Source organism: Oncorhynchus clarkii, chromosome 27 (genome assembly GCF_045791955.1).
Source record: "Oncorhynchus clarkii lewisi isolate Uvic-CL-2024 chromosome 27, UVic_Ocla_1.0, whole genome shotgun sequence".
Taxonomy (NCBI): Eukaryota; Metazoa; Chordata; class Actinopteri; order Salmoniformes; family Salmonidae; genus Oncorhynchus; species Oncorhynchus clarkii.
The window spans coordinates 18,352,436-18,369,105 of NC_092173.1; the positions used below are offsets into that span (position 1 = coordinate 18,352,436).

General features: G+C 41.9%; 2 protein-coding genes and 1 non-coding gene across 4 annotated transcripts in view; 1 reads left to right on the plus strand and 2 right to left on the minus strand.

Annotated features, from left to right (window-relative positions):
- Positions 1-5,203, minus strand: part of LOC139385824 (apoptosis inducing factor mitochondria associated 4) — a 70,801-nt gene extending 65,598 nt beyond the window's left edge. Inside the window, exons 1-2 of one of the 2 annotated variants that reach the window (XM_071131073.1) lie at positions 5,181-5,203; positions 1,279-1,397 (exon numbers count right to left, since the gene is read on the minus strand). Coding sequence is in view for 1 of the 2 variants with exons in the window: in XM_071131071.1 (XP_070987172.1) it covers positions 1,279-1,420 (142 nt within the window). In the remaining variant the exon portion in view is untranslated. Of the gene's footprint in view, positions 1-1,278; positions 1,496-5,180 lie in introns of those variants that run through there. The other variant, XM_071131071.1, reaches the window with a different exon arrangement.
- LOC139385825 (coiled-coil domain-containing 92B-like) lies at positions 4,610-12,527 on the plus strand. Its single transcript, XM_071131074.1, has 3 exons — positions 4,610-4,761; positions 8,508-8,555; positions 11,615-12,527. Exons 1-3 carry the CDS (start codon positions 4,626-4,628, stop codon positions 12,427-12,429), a joined length of 999 nt encoding a protein of 332 aa, XP_070987175.1. The 5' UTR covers positions 4,610-4,625; the 3' UTR covers positions 12,430-12,527.
- Positions 12,528-14,515: 1,988 nt separating this feature from the next.
- Positions 14,516-14,584, minus strand: trnan-guu (transfer RNA asparagine (anticodon GUU)). Its single transcript has one exon. It is a non-coding gene; the product is annotated as a tRNA-Asn (tRNA).
- Positions 14,585-16,670: the final 2,086 nt, after the last annotated feature.

Consider the following 16,670-nt stretch of genomic DNA (forward strand, 5'->3'; position numbering starts at 1 on the left):
AGCTAGCTTTGTTTGACCCCAATTGGTGCTTATTTGACAAAGTTAAAGTCAATCAAGTGAAGACCGCCCTTGTCATCGGCGTGCCATGAAGGTGTTGCTTACTGACCAAATTTGGTGTCCTATAGGATATACTACACCCCTAATGATATAGTGAAGTCTGGTTACGTTCTAGGATCTCTGAGGAATACATACGAACGTGATTTGACTGGTTGAAACAACGTTTAGAGTTAGATTTTCACAGATTCCTTTCTTTGCAAATTGAAAGAGTGGAAATACAAAAATCGATCGTGCATGCTATATGGACCTTTTTAGGGTATGAAAAATGATTTTATCTAACAAAACGATACTTCATGTTATTTCTGGGATGATAAATCAGAGCAAGATTTCAGAATGTAAGTACACATTTCACCTTCAGAGGTGAATTTATCAAACCTATCGCAGTGAAAAACGTGTTTTGTTGTTAGGAGCAATCCTAGCATGGCAGTAATAGCTACTGTAAATTGGACCATGCAGTTATATTAACAAGATATAAGACACTTATATGTCCCGACATTTGTTGTTTCTCTAAAATCTGCGATCATGACACAAGGCGCTGCATGATTTACAATTGTCCCTTGGACGGGACACCTATCCATTATATTATTTGTTCAGCACTTTTGAAATGTACAGCGACAGAATTCAGAACATGGGTCATTCTTACAGTATTCTCCCTGTTCACGAAGTCAGAACCGTAGGATAAATAAAAGGGGCATATAAGCAGACAATGAAAGCCCTTACAATATTCGATGATGACATTTCTCTAAAACAGGCTTTAGGCTACATGTGCACCACCAAGTCAGAACAGTAGGCTAAGTTACGAGGGGGAAAGGGACCAAATTATTAGGGTGCGGCACATGGGCTACTAACAGCTTACCACCCACCATACACTTAGTATTGCTTTCTTAGCAACAGTATACATACAGTGGGGAGAACAAGTATTTGATACACTGCCGATTTTGCAGGTTTTCCTACTTCTTACTGGTTGGTAGGTGATCAAATACTTATGTCATGCAATAAAATACAAATTAGTTACTTAAAAATCATACAATGTGATTTTCTGGATTTTTGTTTTAGATTCCGTCTCTCACAGTTGAAGTGTACCTATGATAAAAAAAATTACAGACCTCTACATGCTTTGTAAGTAGGAAAATCTGCAAAATCGGCAGTGTATCAAATACTTGTTCTCCCCGGCATTCTACATAATTTATGCAGAAGCATAAAATACATTTTTGGACTCACCTTGTTGTGCTATGCTCACTTGAGCAGGAAGGTGGCGCTGCGGTCCTTCTTGTGGGCAAATTTTGTCATCAAATCTGGCATTCTCTGGATTTATGGTGCTTTCAAGACAACTATGAACTCTGAAAAAAACAGGTTGAATCATGAAGTCAGTGATCTTCAGGTCAGAGCTCTAGAAAGAGCCCTGAGTTCTCAACTTGGAATTCCGAGTTGGATGACCGTTCAAAACATATTTTCCCAGTCGGAGCTAATTTTTTTCCTTGTTCCCAGTTGTCTAGAACTCACTGAAGATTTCTGAGATTTCTCTCAGTTCCGATTTTCCAATTGTTTTGAACGAGGCAGAAGTCATGCTGGATTGACAGCATGGCCAATGTATTCAAACGTTTCTGGCCCATGGTGTTGAATGTTTAAAAATAAAAATAAAAACATGTAGAGAAAGATGTGTGTCATGTATGCTAGAATGGAAGTTTAAAAACTACAGCTGCATATTTTATTTAATTAGGCAAGTCAGTTAAGAACAAACTCTTATTTTCAATGACAGCCTAGGAACAGTGGGTTAACTGTCCTGTTCAGGGGCAGAATGATACATGTTTACCTTGTCAGCTCAGGGATTCGATCTAGCAACCTTTCGGTTCCTAGTCCAACACTCTAACCCCTAAGATACCTGCCACCACATATAGCATACCTTGAGGAAATGTGCAAGAATGACCAACAAATGGAAATGTGTTCAGGAAGATAATTGTATTTTTTCTTCTTTTTTTTGTTGAATTGAGGGTTTGTAATTAATACGACTCCAATGTATGTTTCTTTACAGTAACATATATTTTGAATTTTAATATGAAAATAAAAAACATAACATTGAAAGTATTTTGTGTATTAATTTCATTAGTGGGTGCAGATGTTTTGCCATCATCTTTGAGGCACCAGTGACTCAATATCACAGCCTGATCTCATTGACTGGACATAACACAGTAAATGTAAATCTGAGACACTCAAATTAGTATGATATAAGTTACGTTTGGTATGGTTACATAAGACAGATGGTTATTTAAGGCAAAAACAAAAGTACGGTGGTTGGTCGGGGTAGGTGGACGTATAACGCGAACAAAGGTTGCGAGTTTGAATCTAATTAGCAACTTTTAAACTACTTACTCCTTTTTAGCTACTTTGTAACTACTTAACATGTTAGCTAACTCTTCCCTAACCCTAACCGTAACCCTTTTAGCTAACCCTTCCTCTAACCTTTATTCTTTAACCTAACTTATAAACTTAACCCTAACCTTAAACCTAACCCCTAGCTTAGCTAACGTTAGCCAGCTAGCTAACCTTAGCCACCTAGCTGGACTTTATAAGATATCATAAATGTAGAAAATTCATAACATGGTGTACATTTAGCAAATTCGTAACATATCATAGTGTAATGACCTTGGGTTTATAAACTCGGAAATCGACTCTGCCGCAGGAGCATGCTTTTGCGGCACAGTCGATAGCGCGCCGGACCTCGGGCTAGAAGGTTGGGGGTTCGAGACCTGGTCCCTTCTGTTTCATTACGTTGGTGTCAGAAGTACAATATAAAATGGGTCCAAAAAAGTAATACATACCATACGAAACCTATCATACTAAATGGAGGGTCCCGGGTTAACATAAAGAATAATTCTAAATGCTCTGAGACCAGGTTGAATATCAATGATTGACCGTCTTAATTCTTGGCCAATTAAGCCTCATTATTGTGCTAAATGTTGCGAAAAAAAATGAAACGTAGATCATTTCCATATAGACATAAGAGCTAGGCCTATCCATCAAGCCTAGCAAGACATTGCCATCCCCCATCAGGTCTGAAATGACTGGCCTATGTCAAATTGTCTCAGGGTGACGCATGTCCAGAGCAATGTCCCTGTCCATGGTGCTGAAATTGAGGCTTGTATTTGCCGTGCATATTCTCAAAGTAGCCCATATGATTTCGTAAGAACCCTGGCACGGATAAACAGGCTTTGGTGTCACCCAAACAATTGTCTTACCAAAAGTACAGTCATTTTAACATTCATAATAAAGACTACCCTGTCCTATCTCTGCCTTCGAACTACTGCTATAACGATCCTGGCAAAAGTCGATGATGGGTACGGCCACTTCTTTCAATAAGCTGGATTTGAGTCGTATGATCATCTCGGGTGTTCCGGTCACGATGTCTTGTTTTCATCATACGACAGTAGACTACTGTACCAGCTCAACCCAACAGACGATGAAGGAGAGGGAGGCTGCGCCTGTCGAAATGTATCGTGCTCCGTTTCCATACGTTACAATCTACTTGCTATGTTGACCTTGTTATGAGTATTTTGGCAATAACTGTTACTGACGCAGCGAGATGGTGCAGCAGTAATGAAAACATATTTATCCTGTTGTAGCCTCCCAGGACCGTTATGCGATGCGTCGCTGATTTTTTTCTGTGTACAGGCTATATCATCTTTCGTTCTTGATACAACGTTATCGCCTGCAAATGATGTTGAATTGATCTCAATTATTGGACGAATATCCTAAATGGTTTTGGAACATTCCTGGAAATCAATCATGTATGGATCGAAGGACTTGTTTATAGATCTCATGAATTTCATATCGTAATTATTTGGGACTCCGTTCGACATTATCTAAAATAGCACGGTAAGCATGGATCATTTTCATAAAATTGCCACATTTATTGAGTGTATTGTAGTCATGTAGGAATCAACTGTAAAATTGAATTTGGTACTAGGACTTTCAACATACTGTAACCTACCAAGCATATTGCGTTGGTTTCTTCCATCTCTCTATTGGGTGATCAATACATTTTTTTACCGCATGACCACAATGACTCATACACACTCATACACACTTTATCTTACCTGACATAACCATCATCAATCATTGTGTTTTTAATTTTTTTATCTTAGAATAAATTAAGACTTCAGTGTTTCTCTTGTTGTAATGCTTATTGAAAATGTGTCAGGTGATATTCTAAACTGCATTGTAAAGTAAGATTAAATAATTTACCTACAGTGAAGGTAAATAAAGAAGGGGGAAAGATACTGCAAATGCATCATTACACACACACAGACACACACACACACACACACACACACACACACACACACACACACACACACACACACACACACACACACACACACAGACACACACACACACACACACACACACACACACACACACACACACACATATATACATTTGGAATAATTCCTTTTGTTATTGTTCATCATTAGTAACAGGAAAGTGACCCTTATACACATGCAGGTATAATGTATATTAACGCCCTCTGACCCTGTTCTCTGTGCAGGGTGCAGGACAGGTGCGTAATCATGGAACATACAGGCTCCACCTTGGACATGCAGATGGAGAGTGTTGAGAGGAGTACAATGTTTCTCAGACAGGAACATCTCACCCTACTGCATGGCCTACACCTGGAGATCCTGTCCTTGCAGAAACGATGTAGCGGTGAGTCTATACATCACACACACACACACATGCACACATACAGTATGCACACGCGCGCAAACACACAGAGATCAAATTAGACTAGTGGAGTAGACAGTGACCCTCTTTACAACAACAGTGTTACTGCCAAGCCAAGCAGAGGCAGACCTCACTGCAGAACACGAAGAAGGTTCAGTTAAAGGGCATCACCACATGGTGTTGTGGTTTGACTGACAGACTAGGCTCATACACTGCAAAGATGCTAAAGCCATCAAATCTTAGATACAAACACAATGTAGCCTACTGTACTAGTCTATCAGCGCAATCAATTTGTTTTCTTGGGACTATTAACTTTAACTTGAAAAGAGCAGGTTTATCTCAATGAATGCTCCCCCACTACAGCCAGGGTTTCCATGAAAGGAAACCACATATTATAATACCTTCCTGTTCCTGGTAGTCGGGGGTCTGACTCCCCCTCTGGAGTTATCCTCTCTGCTGGGGTTCATCTATCCACCCTCCTCCTCTTTCGTCCTTCCTTTCTCTTTCTGTCTTTAATTCTCTCTCTCTCTCTCTCTCTCTCTCTCTCTCTCTCTCTCTCTCTCTCTCTCTCTCTCTCTCTCTCTCTCTCTCTCTCTCTCTCTCTCTCTCTCTCTCTCTCTCTCTCTCTCTCTGTGGGGATTGATGGGATTTTCTGAGCAGGCAAAGGAAGGTGATAGGTTAAGGATTTTACTGTGCTTATTTTGGGAGGTAAACTGTCTATTCAACCCAGCTGGCGAGTGAGAGGGAATAGACAGGGACATAATATAAATACTGTACAGTATATTTTAGTCTTTGTCCTTGAGAGCAACCCAAGCATGGCATCTGTCTGTGCTGACTGGAGAAGTGCTTAGAGTCCACCCAGCTAAACATAATCAGTTTAACTCAATGTGATTACTGTATGTCCAGTCTACACAAGGCCCTAATCATCTCTGTCTGAACTGTCTGCAGTCAAGCTAACTGACAGACTAGACGCAAACAAACAGATTGGACATTCACTGCTTCAACAGCACTACAGTTATGATTAAGGATTAACATGGGTAACAGCGAACCCAGGACTGTCCTGGGAACACTGGGAACAAAATAAAATGAAAGACCTGGGAAATTACAACATTTGACCTCAATGTTGGCACCAATGCAGGCCCTACACATGCGCAGCATCAGATTGGCAAAAATTAAAATAGCACATTATCCAAAGAAGTTGTCACATGGCCTAGCACATTAACTCCACACAAAGTCGCCTTAAATTCAAAGCGCATGCATAATTGACACTGCCGGACTGCACATCGACCCGATTGCAGTTAAACCCTACAGGAAACCTCTACAGTTGGCCTAAAGACTATAAATGAACATGTGCCTCGTTGAGCTGTCATTTGGAATCTTCAAACAGTCACACATTAGATAGGCCTATACACATTTCACTACATAGGCATCTCTGTCACAGATATGAAGTCTGTTAACATTTCAGAGAGAAATGAGGACAATTCTCCTGTTCTAGAACCTAGGCTATTTTCCTATCCAGTCCCAATCCCACTGAAACACAAAATCCTGACTCCTGTCTCGCATGAAAATTCCAAACTTTATTCTGTAATCCATAGGTTGCATTATCAAAGCACGTCTCTTGCCTGCATGTCAAAATACCGCTAGAATATTTCCCCTGCTTCTCTGTGCGGTCTCATAGCCTAGCCTACTTGCTGCCCATATGAGGGCTGAGGAAATATTCTGTTGACCACTATTTTGCTCCGCTCATACAGAAGGTAATAAAGGCCTAGTGCACAATTTAAAAAATATATATACAGTACCAGTCAAAAGTTAGGACACACTTACTCATTAAAGGGTTTTTCTTTATTTTTACTATTGTCTACATTGTAGAATAATAGTGAAGACATCAAAACTATGAAATAACACTTATGGAATCAAGTAATAAACAAAATAGTGTTCAACAAATTAAAATATATTTTATACTTGAGATTCTTCAAAGTAGCCACCCATTGCCTTGATGACAGCTTTGCAAACTCTTGGCATTCGCTCAACCAGCTTTAATGGTCTCCTGAGTGGCACAGCGGTCTAAGGCACTGCATCTCAGTGCTAGAGGTTTGATTCCAGGCTGTATCACAACTTGCCATGATTAGGAGTCTCATAGGGTGGCACGTAATTGGCCCAGCGTCGTGTGGGGTAGGCCGTCAATGTAAATAATAATGTGTTCTTAACTGTCTTGCCTAGTTAAAAATAAAGGTTAAATAAAATAAATGAGGTAGTCACCTGGAATGCATTTAAATTAACAGGTGTACCTTGTTAAAGTTAATTTGTGGAATTTCTTTCCTTCTTAATGTGTTTGAGTCAATCAGTTGTGTTGTGACAAGGTAGCCCTATTTGGTAAAAGACCAAGTTCACATTATGGCAAGAACACCTCAAATAAGCAAAGAGATTTAAAAGTCCATCATTATTTTAAAGACATGAAGGTCACTCAATCCAGAACATTTCTAGAAATTTGAACATTTCTTCAAGTGCAGTCGCAAAAATCATCAAGTACTATGATGAAACTGGCTCTCATGAGGACTGCCACAGGAAAGGAAAACCCAGAGTTACCTCTGCTGCAGAAGATAAGTTCATTAGTGTTACCAGCCTTAGAGAGTTCAAGTAACAGACACATCTCAACATCAACTGATCAGAGGAGACTGTGTGAATCAGGACTTCATGTTTGAATTGCTGCAAAGAAACCACTACTAAAGAACACCAATAAGAAGAAGATACTTTCTTGAGCCAAGAAACACGAGCAATGGACATTAGAATGGTGGAAATCTGTCCTTTGGTCTGATGAGTCTACATTTTTTATTTTTGGTTCCATGTCTTTGTGAGACGCAGAGTAGATGAGCGGATGATGTCCGCATGTGTTGTTCCCACCGTGAAGCATGGAGGAGATGTGATGGTGTGGGGTGCTTTGCTGGTGACACTGTTGGATTTATTAGAATTCAAGGCACACTTAACTAGCATGGCATGCGCCATCCCATCTGGTGTGCACTTAGTGGGACTATCATTTGGTTTTCAACAAAACAATGACCCAACACACCTCCAGGCTGTGTAAGGGCTATTTGGCCAATAATGAGAGTGATGGAGTGCTGCCTCAGATGGCCTGGCCTCCACAATCACCCGACCTCTTTACCAATTGAGATGGTTTGGGATGAGTTGGACAGCAGAGTGAAGGAAAAGCAGCCAACAAGTGCTCAGCATATGTGGGAACTTGTTTAACACTTTTTTGGTTACTACATGATTCCATATGTTACGTCATAGTTTTGATGTCTTCACTATTATTCTACAATGTAGAAAATAGTAAAAATAAAGAAAAACTCTTAAATGAGTAGGTATGTCAAAACCTTTGACTGGTACTGTATATTTTTTATGTGATTTATCAGGGGGTTCTACAGCACCCTCAGCACCCCTACTTCTCGTTGCTATGATGGGCACTTTCAGGATAAATATGAATTATTCCCGGTATTGAAACTTGGTAGATTTGGTGGGAAATATTCATCCCTAGTTTCGATCAGCATTAGTATTTAGTGTTTCAATGAGACACATCAGATTGAAAGCATTCCTTTTTATTATTTTTGTAAATCCCTGAATTGTATCTATTTGTCTCCTAGACTTACTCATATGACTCATTTCTGTCTCACACATTATTCATTCATGTCTCTGTCTCACTGATGTCTCATTTCTTGTCTCTGTTTTCTCAGAGTTGACATGTGAGCTGAATGTGAAGCCTCCAGGCAAGAGTGAACTGGGTAAGTTCTGTGTCTCTCTTTCTCTCTCTTCCTGCCCCCCTCCCCCTCATTCTCTCCAGGCTTGGCTTTGTGACACTAACTGTTTGTCCTCTTTGGCTCCCCTTCATCCCATCCCGCCCTCATGGCATTATCCTTCACTTTACCCATCCGCCAAGGGACAGCCCTGTGGTCGACCTCCACAAACGCTCTCTCCCTTTCCCCCTCTCATCCTCAGCCATAAAGGCCATATTCCATGAATAAAACATCACATTTTATGGATTGATCTGTTACCAGGATAAAAAAATGTGTAGGAGGATTGGAATTGGGTAGATTGGCAGCGGAGTGCAATCCACAGTTCATGAATATGAACCATCAGACAAAAGCTGTGTGTGTGCACCTTAATATTCCACTCATGGGTAGTTTGTTGCATTAGAATGTCTAGATAGAAGATGGATATTATGTTAATATCGTAGATAATTACAGAGACAGAGGGGATGGGAGGGAATGGGTGGTGGAGAGAAAGAGAAAGAAAGGAGGAGTTGGGGTGTTCATGCCCATCTGCAGCCAATTATAACTAACCCCCCTCTTTTTCCAGAGCAGGCCGTCCTTTGCTCTATCACACCACCACAGCCCCCTCTCCTCCATCCTCACAAATTGATCCATCCATTTTTCCTCCTCTCTCATTTTCCTCTGTGCCCTGGTGGAGGGGTACAATTACAGTCTGTTTGCTGAGACAGAGAGATGGAGGGACAAGGGAGGAAGGGAGAGAGTGGGAAGAATGGTACAGAACGTGTTAGAGGGTCAGTGAATGAGATAGAGAGAGAGAGAGAGAGAGAGAGAGAGAGAGAGAGAGAGAGAGAGAGAGAGAGAGCGAGAGAGAGAAAGAGAGAGAGAGAGAGAGAGAGAGAGAGAGAGAGAGAGAGAGAGAGAAGGAAAAGGAGGACGAAATGGAGATTAGATTACACAGCATTTTCTATATTTGCAGCATGACCTCACCACCCTGGTCTAGTGGGCGACAGTTAGACAGAGACCAGGAAGAACTACACCAATGAGAAAGCTGGGTTACTCAGAGAGAGAGGGAGGGAGGAGAAAGAGATGGAGGAAGAGGGGGGCGTGCGAGGAGTGGAGGGCGGGAGGGGAAAAACAGATGTAGAAAGAAAAATCTGTAAAATAGTGATTGGGATCGAGAGAAGAATTAAGATGGAGAAACAGGTACAGGATGAGACTGGTACAGAGAGAAGAATTAAAACAGAGGGATGGAGAAACAGGTACAGGATGAGACTGGTACAGAGAGAGGGATTAAGACAGAGGGATGGAGAAACAGGTACAGGATGAGACTGGTACAGAGAGAAGAATTAAGACAGAGGGATGGAGAAACAGGTACAGGATGAGACTGGTACAGAGAGAGGGATTAAGACAGAGGGATGGAGAAACAGGTACAGAATGAGACTGGTACAGAGAGAGGGATTAAGACAGAGGGATGGAGAAACAGGTACAGGATGAGACTGGTACAGAGAGAGGGATTAAGACAGAGGGATGGAGAAACAGGTACAGGATGAGACTGGTACAGAGAGAGGGATTAAGACAGAGGGATGGAGAAACAGGTACAGGATGAGACTGGTACAGAGAGAGGGATTAAGACAGAGGGATGGAGAAACAGGTACAGGATGAGACTGGTACAGAGAGAGGGATTAAGACAGAGAGATGGAGAAACAGGTACAGGATGAGACTGGTACAGAGAGAGGGATTAAGAGTGATGAGAGTAGAGAAGAACAAGAGAAAGAGAGGAGGATGAGAAAGGAGATAGGGGAAGGAAGGGCTATTTATGTGGATATCAGGTTCCTCCTATTCTAAACTAAATGCAGCAATCCTAATATAGGCCTAATGAAAATACCTACTAATAATTTTTACAATGATTTCACATCCAAGTTTAAACTAATCACAGCACCTTTTGCTCCTCTCCCTTCCCATTAGTTTACTTTGACCTAATTCTTGGGTCAACCAGCATACCAGAGGCTGTGGTGTAATCCCTCTCCCCTGGCCCAGCTGTCTGAGCTGGGCAGCCTCAGCCCAAAGGTACAGCTACAGCTAGTACTGACTAAGGCTTTTTTTAATCCCCCATTCCTTACTGGAGGATTTCACTGTGATGGAGTACTATAGCTTTGACTTTGCCCCAAAAGCACAAAAAATGTTGTACAATGATTTTAGACTTGCGGTTAAAACTGGATGCAGTGACATTATCACAGCCAATTCCTGGTGTAATGATGACATCAGTGCAGCCAATTCTGTCCGCTGAGAAAGTAGGTATTATTGGGTTGAGGGAACTATCAGTATATTACTACATTGAATGTTATATCGGCTATCAGCCCTCCAAAACAATCACTTTCCTTCCCCTCCCATCACACCACCACTGCATGTGAGCAATCTGCCAGTCTACTCTCTTCACTCTCTCTATAGTGGGTAAGTGGCAGCAGATGTCACACCATGCCAGTGGCCATGATGCGGCTGGTAGAGATTGGGTGGTGGATACTGGCAGGGATTTGCTCAGTGGCTCTTTAATCCTTTGCCCATATGTGCTCAGTCTTCTGCCTTTGTCCATTCAATCCCTAAACCCACATACCATTTCCTATCTGCCAGATGATCCACAAATGTGCTTTGAGGCCAACTTGGTGATTGAAAGCAGCCAGCGCTGGTCCATATCCGTTTGACTGAATGTATCATATCCAGGCAGTGTGTTATCTTTCTGCATGCGTTCTATGCTCTGTTCTCTGGTCCTATGTCCTGGGGGGTGGGGTTAGGAGGAGTGCTCTTTTCTCTGGTCCTATGTCCTGGGGGGTGGGGTTAGGAGGAGTGTTCTGTTCTCTGGTCCTATGTCCTGGGGGGTGGGGTTAGGAGGAGTGCTCTGTGGGGTCAATATGTCAGCATGAGTAGTAGATGCCCTTCATGTAAATCCTGGCAGCTGCATTTGGGGCTTGTTTTTTTGTCTGAATGTTAGCTATCTGTCTGTGAATCTCTGATGCGTCCTTACTATTTGATTTGTGTGCACTTCTCTGCTTCTGTGTTCTTGTGTTCGTCCTCAGACCTGGCGGAGGAGGAGGAGCAGCTGGAGGCCCGCTGTCTGGAGGTCGAAGATCGCCGGGCCGAGCAGCAGTGCACACTGGGAGAGCTGTGTAAGGAGCTGACTCACAAGGGGGCGCTGGTTGGTGCGCTGCGGGCTATCCTCAAGGACAAGGAGCGCCGCTTCCTGGATGAGCTGAAGCGCCGCAGCCAACGCTCCACGGTGCTCAACACAGAGCTGCAGAGGCAGACCGAGGCGGCAGCCTACCTCTCGTTCCAGCTGCATGCTGCCCGACAGAAACTGCAACACCAGAGGCTGCAGCAGAGGCAGCAGGCCCTCAGGGAAAACTGGGAGAATAGGGATCGTCATCATGGGAATCCCCCTGGGCCCCAGTACAGCCAAGCAGCCGAGTGGGACACCGCCATCTTTTCTCCCTTTTCTCCTCAGTCGCCCTCCGGTTTCTCCAATGCCTCCAACACCAGCTCTGCCATAGCCTCCCCTGTGGTCAAGCCTAAACGCAGGGGCAGCAGGTCCATGTCAGGGCACCAGCTCCGGGCGGAGAGGGCCAGGGAGTGTGTCCCCAGGGAGAGGGTGACGTGCCCTGCAGAGCCCACCGCCATGCCTGACCCAGCGCTGTTCCTCCACCCTCACCGCAGGCACCACAAGTCCAGGGTCAGGCATTCCTACTCCCTGGCCCACAGACAGAATCCTCTGGTGGGGGAAAGAGGGGAGGAGGAGGGGGGTGGAGAGGGGCCCATGGAGCCCCAGGACGGAGCTCCTCCCAGACTGGCAGCCACGGCCACAGCGTCACCTGCTGGCTGCTCAAACCAAGGCTGAATAACTAGCCCCACTGTGACCATCCCTAGAAATGCATCATCATCATCATCACTATTATCATAATCATTGTCATCATCATCATCATCGCTATCCTCATAATCACTATGACTATCTGATTTTATTAATACTGTAAATCGCCCATTGTCCTGCACCATTATCGAATTGATACTGAGATTAATTTAGCATTGTTGATTATAATCCTATTAACTCTAATGACTGGTATTTAGATGTATTGCTATGATGAACACTTTTTATAATTATACATTTTGACATGACCTGAATTAACCCAAACTTCCAGGTGTACGAACACCCAATGAGGATGTTGTTACTAATCACTTCACGTCAATGTGTAGAATCTTGTAGTTGAATGCATTTACACAGGCGTCGCTCTATATAACGTTATTATGGGGCCTTATCTGAGTGTGACATCCTGTGTGGAGGTTAGTTTAACCTATGGCCTGTTGCCATAGACCACAGCGCCTACTGTGCAATTACCTTACCCTGCTGTGTCGTTTTAGGGCCAACCATAAATCAACCCTGGGTTGCCCTTGTAGAAACATTTTCTGACCTCTGTTACGCTGAGTCACAGTTGGGTAGCGTCTGAGCATCTGTGTATGTCCTTGCTGTGAATACTATTGAATTTCAGATCTGCATCGGTGGCCTTCACTTGAAAAGTTCCCACATGGCCAAGAGGTGTAGTCATACCGTCATATCCCACTGAATCTTTCTTTATTCCATTGGTCATACAATAGGTAGGCCTACAGCACACCCTATATGTTATACAATAATTGAAAGTAACATTAGTCCACTGGCCTCACACACAGATCTTAGTAGGTTTCAATTATAGTGTGTCTCTGAGCTTTAAAAAAACTACAAATATTACCAAACACTGATGAAGCTATTGGATGAGTTAAACTGGAGTTCCTGGCATCCTGCATAAATAGGTGGAGGTATAGGTAACCTTCTAATCTTGCAGATGCTTTGCATAAACAGGACACCTTTGGGTAATAATGCATTGGGACCAGTTTGGCCAGAGGCTTCTCTCAGGTTTAGTGAGCTGTGTGTAATACTGTACACAGAGAATAGTATTTCTCTGTGTTTATTTACATCTGTGGTTTGCTGGGGGGGTTTCACCTTAGGGATAAAAGACACATAAGAATGTTGTTTATAGATGGTATGTGTAACGATCCTCTTCCTGTAAATGACTGGACCAAAGCGTAGCGTGGTACGTGTTCATGATATTTTATTCAATCAGAACACTTGAACAAAACTAACAAAGAAGAAAACAAACAGTTCTGTAAGGAAACTAAACTATACAGAAAACAACTACCCACAAAAAACCCTGTGGGAAAAAGCTACCTAAGTATGGTTCCCAATCAGAGACAACGATAGACAGCTGTCCCTGATTGAGAACCATACCCGGCCAAAACAAAGAAATACAAAAACATAGAAAAAGGAACATAGAATGCCCACCCAAATCACACCCTGACCAAACCAAAATAGAGACATAACAAGCTCTAAGGTCAGGGCGTGACAGTTTGTTGCTGTTTGTTTTGGGTTGAACTTAGGCTGTGGCTGATTTGATCTCACTATTACTAGTCAAGCAAAAAGGGGTTATTAGGGCCTTCTGGTAGATTTGTCTCTTGTCTCAGATAGCTGAGAAGAGAAAATTCTAATTTTCTTAAATAAAGGGGTAATTTTGGTTATCTACATGGTAGACTCCAAGCTGTGTAGACAGCCATGACGCTATGAAACCAGCCAACATTGATTTGCACTTGGCTGACCCTAGTGGTGTAGTGAGAGAATAGCACCCAACCAGATGAAGATGTGTGGTGTCACTTGATCTGAACATTTAACCTAGTCTCTTTTCCTTTTAATTGTCTTTTAGTTGATGAAATTGGTGGATTTTAACATCAGATATTCTTACATTTTGAAACCATTTATCTTGGTAGGTAATATATCTTAACCCTTATATGAATGTATATATATCATCTGATAATAACTCAATATAACACAGAGGTAATCTTTTTAGTAGACACTCTTAGCCAGAGCAACTTTCAGTAAGTGAGTACATACTTTTTCACACTGGTCCCCGTGGGAATTGAACCCACAACCCTGGTGTTAACAGCGCCATGCTCTACCAACTGAGCCACACGGGAAATGTTGTCAACGGGTTATTTAATACAAAATATTTCTTATTAATCAATATAAAATGGAATACTGTAAAAGCTATTAGAAGGATATGTTTTATTATGATTGTTTTAACTTAATCTTTTTTACGACTTATTGTTTACTGATTGTTTAATATATTATGTTTATTATTATGTTTATTATATCACAGAATGTTATAAAACGAATGTTTTAAAACTATTATGTTATTTTCTGTATTTATCTGTCTATAAGGCATTTGGAGGAGGTATTGTCATGGAATGCCTTGAAGAAGAGAAGATGGGTTGAATTCAGTGCAGACATTTAACATGGTTGTTTTTTACAGTGTAAGAAGAGCTGCCTCATTACTGAAAAGCCATGAACTTAAACCGTTGCTGGCAACAATTGCTGTCAAGCCTCCCAAAAAATGGCTGTGTCCCATAGGCACAACTTTCATTTTCTGTGTAGAAAAATGTCCAGATTCATGGTCAAGGCCTCCATAATGGCCCTTAACCCTTAGCCTGCAAGCAAGCAATTTATCATGACTGTTCACTATTTCCTCAGCTTCTGAGAACACATTCCCCATTCAATATCGAAATTACAGTAACATGACAATCCTCATTGAAAATGTTTATAGAGTACATGTTCTTCTTAGGGAACTAGAAGTTAGACTGTTCAGCTTTCATGTAAAGCACATGTCCTTAGATGATGTACTTGTGATATACCTGTGCTTATAGTGGTGTCGGTACAGATGTGGTCTGTGGCTAGAGCCAGCTATGTCCAAAAAATATCCTTACTTTCACACGGACACATTCCACTTTACAACTAAGCAATAAGAACAGATAAAACTGACACTTCAAATCTTACACATTTTGGACATTGAAATGTGTAAGTGACACGCTGATATGATATTATATCACAGACAAATAACAAATGAAAACACTATCCCTTTATTCTTAATCAAATAGCTAAACAGCTTTGATACACTGTTGAATCAGATTGTGGTGAAAAGTGTCTTATGACGACAATGATGAGCCAAAGAGGCCCAACACAGTTGTATGGTGTTCTGCCTTAGAGTAGTCCTGCTGTGGCTATGCTGTGTAACGTTACAGCATAGCCATGCAGTATTACATAGAAAAAAAACTAAACGTACCTTGTCTGTCATGAATGTCGAAGAAAATTATATTTGAATTTACTCTGCCAATTGTCCGTGGGTCGAAATTTGAGACAAAATATCCACAGGAAAGCATTATTAAACCAACTTCGAAACGCGGATGTGTGGCAATCAATATTTGTTTGCTCGTGACCTAAGGCATGTGCACAAGATGGAATTACATGCACAAGATACATGCATACTAACCAAAGTCGTGCCAGGTGATAGAAATTGCAACGGCAGTACTGGCGCTCTAAAAAGTTGGGTAAATAATACTTTCCTGTGGATAGTCTGAAGGACCAACCTCACAGATAACAGATATTCAAGTTAAAATGTAATTGTATTGAACATTCTAGCTTGTAAGGAAACTTTTTTTCAGACTGTATACCAAGAATTGGTATCAGTCTGATTTATTAGGCAAGCCTTGTTCTCCTCTTTCTGAATACCAGGAGAGGATGAGTCTTAAAAGTATTTTGTTGATTCGTCATAGAAAACTCAGATCTTCCCCTTCTGCTCTCCTTGATTCCTTCTGATCCTTTGAGGAGGTGGAAAGGAGAACAGACACAAGGAATCGAGCAATGACTTTTGAGATCACCCTGCTATCCTCACTTCTATCTTCTATCTGGTTTCCAATTCCACATTTACTAAAATGTTTCTCTATCCATTTACTCACTAGCATGAAGAGAATGAGGATGAGGGAGACATTTGAATGAATTTCCCCTGCTGAGTATGTATTCCATTTTGAGGGAGGAAGGTTTTTTAGTGTAAAAACTCTCTCGCCATTGGCGCCCAGAGGTCAATCCTGACAGAAGCCAGAGGTCACAGAGGTAAATCCAAAACATTAGTTCATACTAGTGAATTTCACCATCACCTCATCGCGAGACCACGAGCCTGAGTCATGTCCACTACATGGGCATTTTAATAAGTATTTGTTTTTTTC